Source organism: Belonocnema kinseyi, chromosome 7 (assembly GCF_010883055.1).
Source record: "Belonocnema kinseyi isolate 2016_QV_RU_SX_M_011 chromosome 7, B_treatae_v1, whole genome shotgun sequence".
Lineage (NCBI taxonomy): Eukaryota > Metazoa > Arthropoda > Insecta > Hymenoptera > Cynipidae > Belonocnema > Belonocnema kinseyi.
The window spans coordinates 3,728,234-3,742,573 of NC_046663.1; the positions used below are offsets into that span (position 1 = coordinate 3,728,234).

The 14,340-nt window shown below is 22.2% G+C and overlaps 1 protein-coding gene across 1 annotated transcript in view; it reads left to right on the forward strand.

The window, feature by feature from the left end:
- Positions 1-2,677: 2,677 nt before the first annotated feature.
- Positions 2,678-14,340, forward strand: part of LOC117176288 (CTL-like protein 1) — a 45,656-nt gene continuing 33,993 nt past the window's right edge. Inside the window, exons 1-2 of the mRNA XM_033366474.1 lie at positions 2,678-2,791; positions 9,124-9,269. Coding sequence (XP_033222365.1) covers positions 2,678-2,791; positions 9,124-9,269 — 260 coding nt within the window. The remainder of the gene's footprint in view (positions 2,792-9,123; positions 9,270-14,340) is intronic.

A 14,340-nucleotide genomic window follows, 5' to 3' on the forward strand; every position in this document is an offset into this window, starting at 1 on the left:
ATTTTTTTTCGGTCAATAGAGATAAAAAAATGTAATCCAAAATGTTGAATTTTTATGACAAAAAATGCATTTTTCACCAAAATAATTAAAATTTCAACTAAAAAAAAATTTCGAGTGGATATGGAATATTTACATTTTCATTTATTCAAAAAAACTAATTTTTAAACAACACAAAAGAAAAATTAATTTAAAAAAAAATTCAAATTTCACCAAAAGAAATGAATTTTCGACCAAAAAAGAAATTTTTAAAACTAATTAGTTACATTTTGAACAAAAAAGTATTGAATTTTGGATAAAACGAAATTTATTTTTATCCAAAATAATTGAATTTTCAGCAAAAAAAAATCAAGCAAAAATGGAATAGTTACAATTTTATTTAAAAAAAATAATTTTTACACCAAAAAAAATTTATTTTTCACCCAAAGGGATGAACTTTCTAACAAGGAGATTAATTTTCTACTGAAAAAGAAATTTTTTAAACAAAATAGATAAAAAAATTTAATCTAAGTAATGAATTTTTATCTAAAATTATAAATTTTTAAACAATATTTCAGCCAAAAATATTAACTTTTTACCAGAAAAGTCAAATTTTTAAACGAAAAATATTAATTTTCAAACAATAACGAGTAATTGTGAACCAAGACATTTTTTCGGTCAATAAAAAAAAAATTTAATCCAAAATGTTGAATTTTTATGACAAAAAATGCATTTTCGTCCAAAATAATTAAAATTTTAACTAAAAAAAAATTCGAATGAAAATGGAATATTTACATTTTCATTCATTCATTAAAAAAAAAACTAATTTTTACACAATACAAAAGAAAAACTAATTTTCAAAAAAAATAAAAGTTCAAATTTCACCCAAAGAAATGAGTTTTCAACCAAAAAAGAAATTTTTTAAACTAATTAGTTAAATTTTGAACAAAAAAGTATTAAACTTTGGATAAAACGAAATTGATTTTTTTCCAAAATGATTGAATTTTCAGCAAAAAAAAATCAAGCAAAAATGGAATAGTTACATTTTTACTTAAAATAATTAATTTTTACACCGTAAAAAAAATTAATTTTTTACCCAAAGGGATGAATTTTCTAACAAGAAGATTAATTTTCTACTAAAAAGGAAAAATTTAAAACAAAATAAATTAAAAAATTTCATCTAAGTAATGAATTTTTACCTAAAATGGTAAACTTTGAAACCAAATTTTAACTTTTTACCAGAAAAGTCTAATTTTTAAACGAAAAATATTAATTTTCAAACAATAAAGAGAAATTGTGGACCAAGATTTTTTTTTCGGTCAATAGAGAAAAAAAATGTAATCCAAAATGTTGAATTTTTATGACAAAAATGCATTTTCGTCCAAAATAATTAAAATTTCAACTAAAAAAAATTCGAATGAAAATGGAATATTTATATTTTCATTCATTCATTCATTCAAAAAACTAATTTTTACACAACACGAAAGAAAAACTAATTTTCAAAACAAAATAAAAGTTCAAATTTCACAAAAATAAATGAATTTTCGACCAAAAAAGAAATTTTTTAAACTAATTAGTTAAATTTTGAACAAAAAAGTATTAAACTTTGGATAAAACGAAATTGATTTTTTTCCAAAATAATTGAATTTTCAGCAAAAAAAAAAAATCAAGCAAAAATGGAATAGTTACATTTTTACTTAAAATAATTAATTTTTACACTGTAAAAAAATTAATTTTTTACCCAAAGGGATGAATTTTCTAACAAGAAGATTAATTTTCTACTAAAAAGGAAAAATTTAAAACAAAATAAATAAAAAAATTTCATCCAAGTAATGAATTTTTACCTAAAGTGATAAACTTTGAAACCAAATTTTAACTTTTTACCAGAAAAGTCTAATTTTTAAACGAAAAATATTAATTTTCAAACAATAAAAAACAATAAAAAAATGTAATCCAAAGTGTTGAATTTTTATGCCAAAAAATGCATTTTTGACAAAAATAATAAAAATTTCAACGAAAAAAAAATTCGAGCGAAAATGAAATATTTACATTTTCAATTTAAAAAAACTAATTTTCAAAAAACACAAGAAAAACAATTTAAAAAAAAGTTAATTTGACAAAAAATTAATTTGAATACGAAAAAGACCAATTTTGAGAGAATTAAATAAATATTCAACTAAAAGTGAAAAATTAAAAAAAAAACGAATTAAAGTCGTTAAAATGGTATAAAAGTAAAAAAAAAAAATCACTGTAAATAAGCAACATGCGTATTTTCACGCTAACGCGCATCTATAATGATTATAATTGATACCTTACGTAAAAAATAATATTCCACTCACGTAACGAACCCTGACCAACCCTGACAACAGAAATGAATCATAAAATTATCGCATGCTCTGAAATTAGAATGGAATTGAAATGAAACATAATTCTGAATAATTTTTTTTGTTGCTTTTCATCATTTAAATTAATTTTTTTAAACCAGAAATGTAAAAAAAAAAGTTTCGAGGAATAAATTGGTCGTTAGAGGAACTCTTTAAATATTTAAAGACCTTTCGAAAGGGCACGAGTGTATCCGAAAACGGCCGACTCCAAACGCAAACATCCGGATCGGATCAAAAAAGGCGTTAGGTTACGTACCGAGATTTCAGAGCATTTGGAGCATCAGTATTAGGGACGTAGTGTTTATTTTGTTTAAAAAATGAGTTGTTGTGCTGGTGAAGATGAAGAGGAACAGCGATCAGGACCCACTCACATTCGAGGATGCACCGATGTTTTTTGGCTCGTCGTTTTTGTCTTATTTTGGTCGCTCATGGTACATAACCTCCATTTTTTTAATTTACACTCTTTACGTCTTAGCATTTTCGATCTTTTGTAACCAATTATTAGTTATTAACATGATTTTTTTTTATAAACGATTATATTTTGGGGAAAAAAGATAATAATATTCAAGTTTTCTGATTCATTTTTTATCTTTTTGACATATTGGAGCATCAACAAAACAAACGATTTTTACGTGTTTATATTGTGCTTGTGTTATTGAAAATGTGTGTGTGTGGGGGGGGGGGGGGGGGGGGGGGGGGGGGGTTGATCAATTGTTATTTATTCCTAATTATGTTTCAAGTGTTTCACTTGATGAAAATTTAATAATGGGTGAAAATTACTCCAAAATGTTGAAAATGTTACAGTTAATTTTTGATAATTTTGTATTTTTTTTTTTAATATAACCATTTTACGTGTTTTTATTGCCGAAAAATAAATACCAGGGCTGCCATAGCTCAATTCACTTGAAAAAAGTGATCAAAAAGGTGTTAAAATTGACCAAAAGTAAGTAATGCTTATTAATAATGTTATTATAACTAATGTCTTTTTTTAATTCAAAAGAATTCGATGGAATTGATAAGAATTCGGGGTGAATTTAAACGATTCCAGGATAAATTCGTGAGAATTTAGAAACAAATTAAGTTAATGAATAAAATAAAATTTGAGTGAATTTAAAAGAATTTAAGGGAATTGAAGTGCCTAAGAATTCAAGGTGAGTTTTTAAAGAATTTAGGGTGAATTGAAAAACAAAAATTAAATTGAGCAAAAGTATAAAAAAATATATTTAAAAAATTGAAGAGAATTCAAAATAATTTAACAGAATTCAGGGTAAACTTCAAATTATATTTTTTTTAATTCCAAAATATTTCATTGATTTCAATAAAATTGCTGTAAATTTAAAAAAATTCAAGGGGATTCAAACATATTTTCGTTAGTTTATACGAATCTGAGTGGATTGAAAAAAAGTGCAAAAATTTCCATCACATTGAATAAAATGGATTGAAATTATGAATTCAATGATATTCAATTCAGTTGAATTGAATTGAAAAAAATAAAACAGTAAATTAAATAAAAATTGAGTGAGTTTAGAGGGAATGCCGATAATTGGTTGAAATAAATAAAAATTCATGTTAATTGAAAACAAGATAAATTTTTTTTTAATTCCTTTAATTTTTTCTAATAGAGAAAAATTTTTAAAATTTCAAGAGACTTTCATGAAATTCATAAGAATTCGAGTGAATTGAAAAAATGTAATAAAAAAATTTCCATTCAACAAAATGACAAGAATTCGATGAAATTCATAAAAATTCATGTGAATTGAAAACAAAACAACAATATTTTTGAAATTTTGTTAAATTTGGAGTGAATGTGGGAAAGTTCAAGGGAATTCAGAAGAATTTTATGAACTGGCTGAGGAGTCAAGGTGAATTTTTAAAGAGTTTAAGGTGAATTAAAAAAAAATTAAGAGAATTAAAAAGAATTTAAAAGACTGAGAAGAATTCGGTTAAATTTATGATAATTCAATTTATAATTCGAATAAATTGATAAACAATTCAAATTATAAATTCAAAAAATTAAAATAAATTGAAAATTTTTTAAAAAATTACATTGATTCAAGCAAAATTGACGTGAATTTAAAAAAAAATCAAGGAGTTTTAACTAGAATTTTAGTGAATTAAAAAAAAATGTTAGAAATACAAAAAAACTGTCGAATTGCATGAAATGCGAGTGAACAGAATTAAAAAAAAAAAAATTAATGCCACAAAATGTGAGTGGATTCAGAGGAATTTCAGGGAAATTAGAAGAATTCGTTGAAATTTATATTAATACAATTTAAATTATAAATTCAAAATTTTAAATTAATTGAAAATTTAAAAAAAAAATTACATTGATTTAACCAAAATTGAAACGAATTTAGAAAAATTCAAGGGGATTTAACTAGAATTTCATGAAATTCATAAGACTTTGAGTGAATTTCATGAAATTTATAAGAATTTTAGTGAATTAAAAAAAAAAAAATATTAGAAATACAAAAAAACTGTCGAAGTGCATGAAATGCGAATGAACAGAATTAAAAAAAAAATTAATGCCACAAAATGTGAGTGGATTCAGAGGAATTTCAGGGAAATTAGAAGAATTTGTTGAAATTTATATTAATACAATTTAAATTATAAATTCAAAATTTTAAATTAATTGAAAATTAAAAAAAAAATTACATTGACTCAAGCAAAATTGACGTGAATTTAAAAAAAAATCAAGGATATTTAACTAGAATTTCATGAAATTCATAAGACTTTGAGTGAATTTCATGAAATTTATAAGAATTTTAGTGAATTAAAAAAAAAAATGTTAGAAATACAAAAAAACTGTCGAAGTGCATGAAATGCGAGTGAACAGAATTAAAAAAAAAACTAATGAATGCCACAAAATGTGAGTGGATTCAGAGGAATTTCAGGGAAATTAGAAGAATTCGTTGAAATTTATATTAATACAATTTATAATTAGAATAAATTGAGAAACAATTCAAATTATAAATTCAAAATTTAAAATTAATTGAAAATTAAAAAAAAATTACATTGATTTAACCAAAATTGAAACGAATTTAGAAAAATTCAAGGAGATTTAACTAGAATTTCATGAAATTCATAAGAATTTTAGTGAATTAAAAAAAAAAATGTTAGAAATACAAAAAAACTGTCGAATTGCATGAAATGCGAGTGAACAGAATTTAAAAAAAAAACTAATGCCACAAAATGTGAGTGGATTCAGAGGAATTTCAGGGAAATTAGAAGAATTTGTTGAAATTTATATTAATTCAGTTTATAACTAGAATAAATTGATAAACAATTCAAATTATAAATTCAAAAAATAAAAATAAATTGAAAATTTAAAAAAAAAATTACATTGATTTAACCAAAATTGAAACGAATTTAGAAAAATTCAAGGGGATTTAACTAGAATTTCATGAAATTCATAAGACTGAGTGAATTTCATGAAATTTATAAGAATTTTAGTGAATTAAAAAAAAAAAATGTTAGAAATACAAAAAAACTGTCGAAATGCATGAAATGCGAGTGAAAAGAATTTAAAAAAAACTAATTAATGCCACAAAATGTGAGTGGATTCAGAGGAAATGCAGGGAAATTAGAAGAATTTCTTGAAATTTATATTAATACAATTTATAATTAGAATAAATTGAGAAACAATTCAAATTATAAATTCAAAATTAATTGAAAATTTAAAAAAATTACATTGATTTAACTAAAATTGAAACGAATTTAGAAAAATTCAAGGGGATTTAACTAGAATTTCATGAAATTTATAAGACTTTGAGTGAATTTCATGAAATTTCACAGAATTTTTGTTAATTAAAAAAAATTTTAGAAATACAAAAAAACCGTTGAAGTGTATGAAATGCGAGTGAACAGAATTTAAAAAAACTAATTAATGCCATAAAATGTGAGTGTATTTAGAGGAATTAAAGGGTAATGAGAAGAATTCGATGAAAGTTATATTAATACAATTTATAATTAGAATAAATTGAGAAACCATTCAAAAAAATTAAAATGAATTGAAAAATTTCAAAAAATTACATTGTTTCAGCAAAATTTTAGTGAATTAGAACAAATTCAAGAGGATTTAATTGGAATTTCATGAAATTCCTAAGACTTTGAGTCAATTTTATTAAATTTAACAGGATTTTTGTGAATTTAAAAAAATGTTTGAAATACAAAAAAAACTCGAATTGCATGAAATGCGAGTAAACAGAATTTTAAAAAACTAATTAATGCCATAAAATGTGAATGTATTTAGAGAAATTTGAGGGAAACGAGAAGAATTCGATACAATACAAAAATAGGTTTAAAGATTTGTTCAATTTGGAGTGAATCTAGAGAAATTTAAGGAAATTCAAAAGAATTTGATGAAATTCCTAAGAATTCAAGAAGCGTTTTAAAAACTTTAGGGCGAATAAAAAAAGAATTAATTGGATTGAGTAAAAGTAAAAAATATATATACAAAATTTCAAAAGAATTGAAAAGAATTTGAAAAAAAATTAACAGAATTTCAGTGAATTTTGTAAATAATAATAATAATAATAATGAACAAATAAACTTTGAGTAAATTTAGAGGAATTTGTGGGAAATAATTATTCGCCGAAATTCAAGTGAATTGAAGTATTTAGAAGAAGAAAAAGTCCAATAAAATTCGAGTGATTTTAGAAAAATTGCCAAGAATTCGATGAAATTAATAAAAATTCAAGTGAGTTAAAAATAATAAAAATATATTTTTAAAAATTCATTAAGTTTTAAGTGAATGTAGAAGAAATTCAAGGGAATTGAAAAAATAATTATGAAATGCCTAAGAATTCAAGGTGAGTTTTAAAAGAATTTAGGATGAATTAAAAAAAAATACAGAATTAATTAGAAGTAAAAAAATTAATTCAAGATAATTTAAAAAAGTTCAGCATAAATTAATAAAATTTCAGGGTGAATTTCAAATTAAATTTAAAAAATTCATCGATTTCAGTAAAATGGGAGTAAATAGAATTCAAAAGAATTTGTGAATTGAAGTCAATTTAAAAAATAAAAAAACTATCAAATTAAATAAAATTCGAGTGAATTTAGAGGAATTTAAGAGAAACGAGAAGAATTCTAAAATTCTTCTCAACTGCATTTAAAAAATTGGTAATAACCACTCACATAAATAAAATTCGATTGAGCTTAGATGAAATACAAAGAATTCGATGAAATTTATAAAAATTCAAGTAGATTATAAACAATACAAAAATATTTTTAAAATGCTTAAAATTTAGAGTGAATGAAAACAAATTTAAGGGAATTCAAAAGAATTTTATGAAATGCCTGAGAATCAAGGCGAGTCTTCAAAGACTTTAGAATGAATTTAAAAAAAAATCGATTTGAGTAGAACACAAATATTAAAGAATTCCAAAGAATTTAAAAGCCTTCAGGATAATTTATTGAGAATTTAGAGTGAATTTCAAATAAAATATAAAAAATATACAAAAAATTTGATTCGTTTCAATCAAATTTGAGTGGATTTAGAAGAATTCAGGGAGAATTCAAAAGAATTTAGGACAAATTAATAAGAATTCAGGGTAAATTCCATTCATTTGAGTAAAATTGAAGAGATTTTCGATAAATTCTCGGAGACTTTCATGAAATTCATATAAATTTGGACGAATTGAAAAAAATGTAAAAAAATAAATAAAATTCAGTCGAATAAATAAAATGAGAGTGAAAAAGAATTTAGGATGGATTTAAGTGAATTAAAAAAATATATATAAATAAAAAACTAATGGATTAAATAAGATTGGAATGAAACATTTTTAAAATCCAAAAACATTCCATTGAATTCAAGTAAATGGGAGATAATTAATGAATAATAACCTGATAATATTCATAAAAGTTAAAGGTGAATTAAAAAGTCCCGAGGGGAATTAAAAAAAAATTAATCATAAAAAAAGATCCATTGGATTCTGATGATATCAAGGGAATTCAAAATAAATCAGGGTGAATTCAATATTTTTTAACCCTGGGATTCTTTGTTTTAATTTATTAAAATAAAAGTGAATAAAGTAATTTTTTATCTAAACAAGTAATTTAAGAAACAAATTACTTATGTGACTGTGTATGAGCCCTTAAATTATAAAAAAAAAAATAGATCAAATTAATCGAAAATTAACTATAACATATTGAACATTTATTTACACTGATCAATCGGCCTTTTAAGTTAATTGCCGCACAAAAATAAGATCTCTATAAAAATGTTTTTTTTTTCAAATAATTTTAAGAATTAATATAATATTACTGATGTTAATATTTTAAATAAAAACATAATTTTTCAAGGCAAATTTTAAAACTTATAAAAAACATTTATTTTAACCATGTTTTTTTTGCAATTTAATTTGATCTTACTATCGTTTGTTGCCTATTGTTGAAAAATGGTTCAATTTCAATAAATTATGGTTTTATTTTTTGAAAAAAATTCTCTACAACTCTACTCTTTACAGTTTTGAAAGTTAATTCTTCTACAGCTGAGATGGTTGAATCATTTTTTAAACAAAACCTTTTTTTATAAAAATTACTGTATTTGAAGATTATTCTCTTATTTTCTAAATTAGAAACAGTAGAGTTGTAAGGAATGTCCTCGAAAAAAGCCATTATTTATTAAAACTATTTCCTTTTTTTAATTGGCGAGAAGCGACATTAACAAAAAATTAAGTCACAAAAACTATTGTTAAAATAATTATTTTTCGTAAGTTTCAAACTTTTTTTGTAAAAAAAGAATTTTTTTTTGTCATAGATTTTGATCGCGGCTTTCGCGTTTGTTTATGGAAACCCAACAAGATTGATAAATGGATATGATAGCTTTGGAAACACCTGTGGCACGAAGAGCAATCCAAAGTTTGGAAATATGGAGTTATCTGGACTTGATACGAGCGAAAAACCGTACGTAGATGTTTAAACAAATAATTTTATTATTATTCTTCAAGGTGTCTACTGACCGGCAAAATTGGGATATAAAATTAAACCGGGAAAAATCGGGAAATTGTCTAGAATTTTAAGCATCGCGCGAAAGCCGGGCCTTTTTTTGAGACCCGGGAATATTTCGGATTATATTTGAGAACGAAAAGTTTCTTTTTAAATATTAATTTAAATTTTCAGTACATTATTTATAAATGTATCCCAAATTTATAGAATTAATTACTAATAAATGAAATAATACTAAAAAAAGGTCTTATTTTTAAATGAGAAAGAGTTGAATTTTAAAATAAAATAATTTTCCACAAAATAGTTAAATTTTCAAACCAAACTAATTTTTTCATTCAAGAAAGAAAAAAATATTACTAAAATTATAATTTTTGGAAAAAAAATAATTTTCAATAGCAAGTACAAATTTTCAATATTTATTTCTCGTTACGTTTTTTTAAGGTTGCATAAATATAATTTTCCTAATTTTCTTGAAAAAACTAAAAAGACAGTTTAAAAGATTTCTGATATGAAAATTCATTTTTTAATAGAAAAGTCAAATTTTTTTATTGAAAATTATTATTTTTTTTTAACATAAAATTGAACTATTTTATTTTTTTCTTTGAAAATTAACTTTTCTGTTTTTTTCTTTGTTAAAAATTTATTTTTAAAGATTTAACCTTTAGTTCAAAAATTGGACTACTTTGCTAAAAATTCTTTTTTTTTTTTTAAATTAATTTTCATAATTGAAAATTTAATTTAAATTGGTGCAAAATTAATCTTTTATGATTGAAAGTTAATTCTTCTTCTTTGAATCATCATACTTTCAGTCCAGAATTTATCTATATGTTGGTTAAAAATTCTACAATCTAGTTGAAAATTTAATTATTTTGTTAAAAATTCATCTATTTTCTTAAAAAGTCGTCTTTTATGGTCGAAAATTCAACTGTTTCGTTCAAGAATTCGTCTTTTCGGATAGAAAATCCGTCATATTTTTTGGTTAAAAATTTAACTTTTATGGTTAAAAATGAATTCTTCCTGTTTACAAAAATCTTCTATCATATTTTTTAGTCGTCTTTTAGTTTTATCTCTTGGTTAAAAATTCTACTATTTGGTCAAAAATGAAACTATTTTCTTAAAAGGTCATCTTTTCCTTTTGTTTAAGTCTTAATTCTTTTTTTCCGTTTTGGTTCCAAATATTTATTTTCAAAATAAAAATTAATCTGGTCTAGTTAGAATTCAACAAGTTGACTGAAAATTCATGTATTGTGTTAAAAAATAGTTGTTTTTTTTTTAGAAAAACAAATATTTGGCTTAAGGTTAAAATAATATAAAAAAATAATTTTTATTCGGTTGAAGATTCATCATTTTAGTTAAAAAATCAAATATATTTCCTGCTTGAAAATTGATATATTTTGTTGAAAATTCGTGTTTTTGGTAGAAAAAAAAACTAATTTTCAACTAATAATTCGATTGAAAATTAAAAGCAGTTTGATTTAACCAATAAAAATGAATTTTCAACAAAATTCTTGAATCTTGAACTTCACCAGATTAATTTTCAACCAAACAGTTTGAATTTTCACAAAAAAATTGAATTTATGCCAAAAAAGGCAAATTTTTAGCCAAGTAGTTAGATTTTCTACCAAATTATTCAATTTTTAAACCAAAAATACGAATTTTCTACAAAACATTTCAATTTTCAACTCGAGAATGTGAAGATTCTAGAAAAAACGTTAATTTTTAATGAATAAATGGAATTTTCACTAAAAAAATTTAATTTACATTCAAAAGAATCATTTTTTATTAATAAAATACAAACGATTTTTTAACTAAAATTATGAGTCTTGAACCAAAACAATTAACTTTTCAGTAAATAGTTCAACTTTCAACCAAGACGTTGAATTTTTAATAAAAAACGAAACAATTAATATTTCAGCAAAAAATTAATTTAATTTGAAATAAAAATCAGTTGGATTTAACAAAAAGAAATATTTTTAAATGTAATTAATCAATAAATTGATTTTTTACAATTATCATTAAATAAAAAAGTTAGATTTAACAAAAAAAAATCTCGAATCCTGAACTAGATTAATTTTCAACCAAACAGTTTTAATTTTAACTGAAAAATTGATTATTTACTAAAAATGGCGAATTTTCAAAAAAATATATTTTCGACTAACCAATAAAAATTTTCTATCGAATTCTTGAGCCAAAATACGTATTTTCTGCATAACTTTTCAATTTTTAACCCGACAATATTAAGTTTCATCAAAATATCATTTTCAACCAATCAGTTGAATTTTCAATAAAATAGTTAAATTCTCAGTTAAAAGAATGAATTGTTAACTAAAATTATAAATGTTGAAAGAAAAAAAACTTTTAAGATAGTAGTTGAATTTTTAACTAAGGAGTTAAGTTTTTTATAAAAAAAAAGCGAATTTTCAACAAAATACTTAAATTTTCAGCCAAACAGTTAAATTTTCTACCAAATTATTTAATTTTCGATTTAAAAAAACGTGTTTTTCAAGAAAACAGTTAACAAAATTTTTAACAAAAAGATTAAATTTCTACAAAAAGAGATAAATTTGTAAATCAAAAAGATGAGTGTTGAAAAAAATAGGGCATTTTCATGGAAATAATTTCATGCAACAATAGCTAAATTTTATGATTGGGCTCTATTAATTTAGTTTGAATTTATATTTTCTGAGACCGGGAAAAACCGGGAAATGACAGTGAATTTTTTTTTACGGAAATTTTACAAATTTGAAAAGAAAAATCTGTCCACGTTCGATTTCAACAGTTTTTAAATAATTATTTGAATTGTTATGTTTTTTAATTATGCTATTATTTAGCTTACAATGCGTAATTCAAAATTTTTTTACTTTGAAAATTTTTCATTTAAAATTTTTATGTTTAAGCTTACATTTTTAATTTAAAGAATTTTTAAATGCTTTCTTCAAGACTTGAACAAATAAAAAATAAAACCCTTTGATGTTAAAAATTTTGGATTAAAAAACATTTTTATTTCATAAATAAATCTTTTTTTTTTAATTTAGCTGTACTTTAAGTGATAAAAAGTGAACAAAATCAATTTTAAATCAGTTCAAAATTTAAGAATTTTCAGATTTTAACATTAAAACTTGAACTGTTTCGATTGGAAAGTCTTAGTCATTAAACAAATATGGACGTTTAACTGAAAGTTTATAAACTATTTTCAACTTAAAAATACCTTCAAATAATACATTCTTAATTAAAGGGTTTTATTAAATTTAAAATATTTTTTCAGTCTAAAATATTCAATTTTTAACCCATTCAATTTAAAATTTGTAATTTAAAAAAGATTAATTATTGAATATCTAGCAATATTTGAATTTTTATTCGCCACAAGTAAATTGAAACCAAATATTTAAAAGTAAAGAATCTTTAACTGAATTGTTTGATATAGAAATCCTGGAATCTTTAAAATTTCGAAGAGTCTTTAAACTTTGAAAGTTACAATTTTAATTGATGTATTTCAAAAATGCTAAATTTGTAAGTGAAATTTTTAAATTTTGATGTATAATTTACAAATGAACATTTGTAGAAAGAATTTAAGTAATTTTAAGAGATATTTAGGAGTTTTAAAAAGATTTAAAATTCTCATGCAAATTTTAGAAGAAAGTTTTCTTAAAATCTTCTAGAATCTTTTTTGAAAATTTTGTTGAAATCTTTGAAAATTTATGTTTAATTTTCCTATGAATCTTAAGAAAATATTTTTATTCTTTTGATGCCTTTCACAATTCTTGAAAAGAATATAATTTTTCGTTTAAAATCTGCGAAAATCTACATTTTGTTTTATATTTGGCTATCATTTCAAGTTTTACATTAACTTTTAATATTTTCAAAACTTCTACGTATCTCTTAAAATTACTAAAATTTCGTATAAAAATAATAAATGTTCAATTGTTATTTATACATCCAAATTGTAAAGAAATGTTATAAAATTTGCAGGATTTTCTGAAAATTGTAGAAAAAATTCAATTAATTTTGACAGATATTTAGAAGTTCTGAAAAAATTTCCAAAATAGTTTTAAATTTAAAACAAATTTAAAACAACTTCTAGAATTCTCAAGATTTTGAAATAAAATTTTTAAGCTTGCCAAGGATGTTTATTTAAACACAAAATAATTGAATGTCTAATTTAAGAAGTCTTCAGTTAAAAAAATTTCCATTTTTCAATATTTATTGTTTCTATTTTCTAGCTTAAAATTTCTGAAAATTATATAATTTTGAAAATTTTAAAGTCCAGTCATTAATTTTTTTTATTTAGAGCATTGAAAATGATAACGTGGATTTATATTCTTTTATATTGAATACTGTTAGTACCATCAATTTTATACGCGTAAATTATTGATCAATGGAATTTAAAAAATTTTGTATTAAAAACTTTTAAATTTCAATTTTAAAAGTACAAAATTTAAGAGATCCATTTTGAGTGCTTTCATTTGCAGCTCGGTTTTTATTACCTCAAGTGGAAAATTTTGTAGCTTTAGTGTTCCATTTTTCGAATTTCATTGACCGTGAAAAATATTTTCCAACCGGGAAAAAGCCGGTAAATGACCGGAAATTTATTTCGTCGATTTAAACGGCTGCCCTGAAAGGGGAATAAAAAAAAGAATCGAAGTTTATTTTAAATATTTTTGAAATATTTTTTTCTAGAAAAAAAATGTGGTTTAGAGTTATATCAATTTAAAAAAAATCAGTTGATTCATCAAATTAGTTAAAAATTTACATTATCGTCTTGAAAATTGAATTTTTTTCGAGAATTGGCCTTTTTGCCTCGAAAAATTAAGAATTTGGTAGAAAATTAAACTATTTGTTTAAAAATTGAACTATTTAGTAGAAAATAACTTTTTGGTTGCAAAATAACATTTTTGCTTGAAAATTCAACCATTTTGATGATAATTCGTCCTTTTTGCTTAAATTTTTTACAATTTTGTTGAAAATTCGTCTTTTTCGTAGAACATTAACCTTCTTAATGAAAAGTTCTTTTTTAAAAATTTTGTATTTA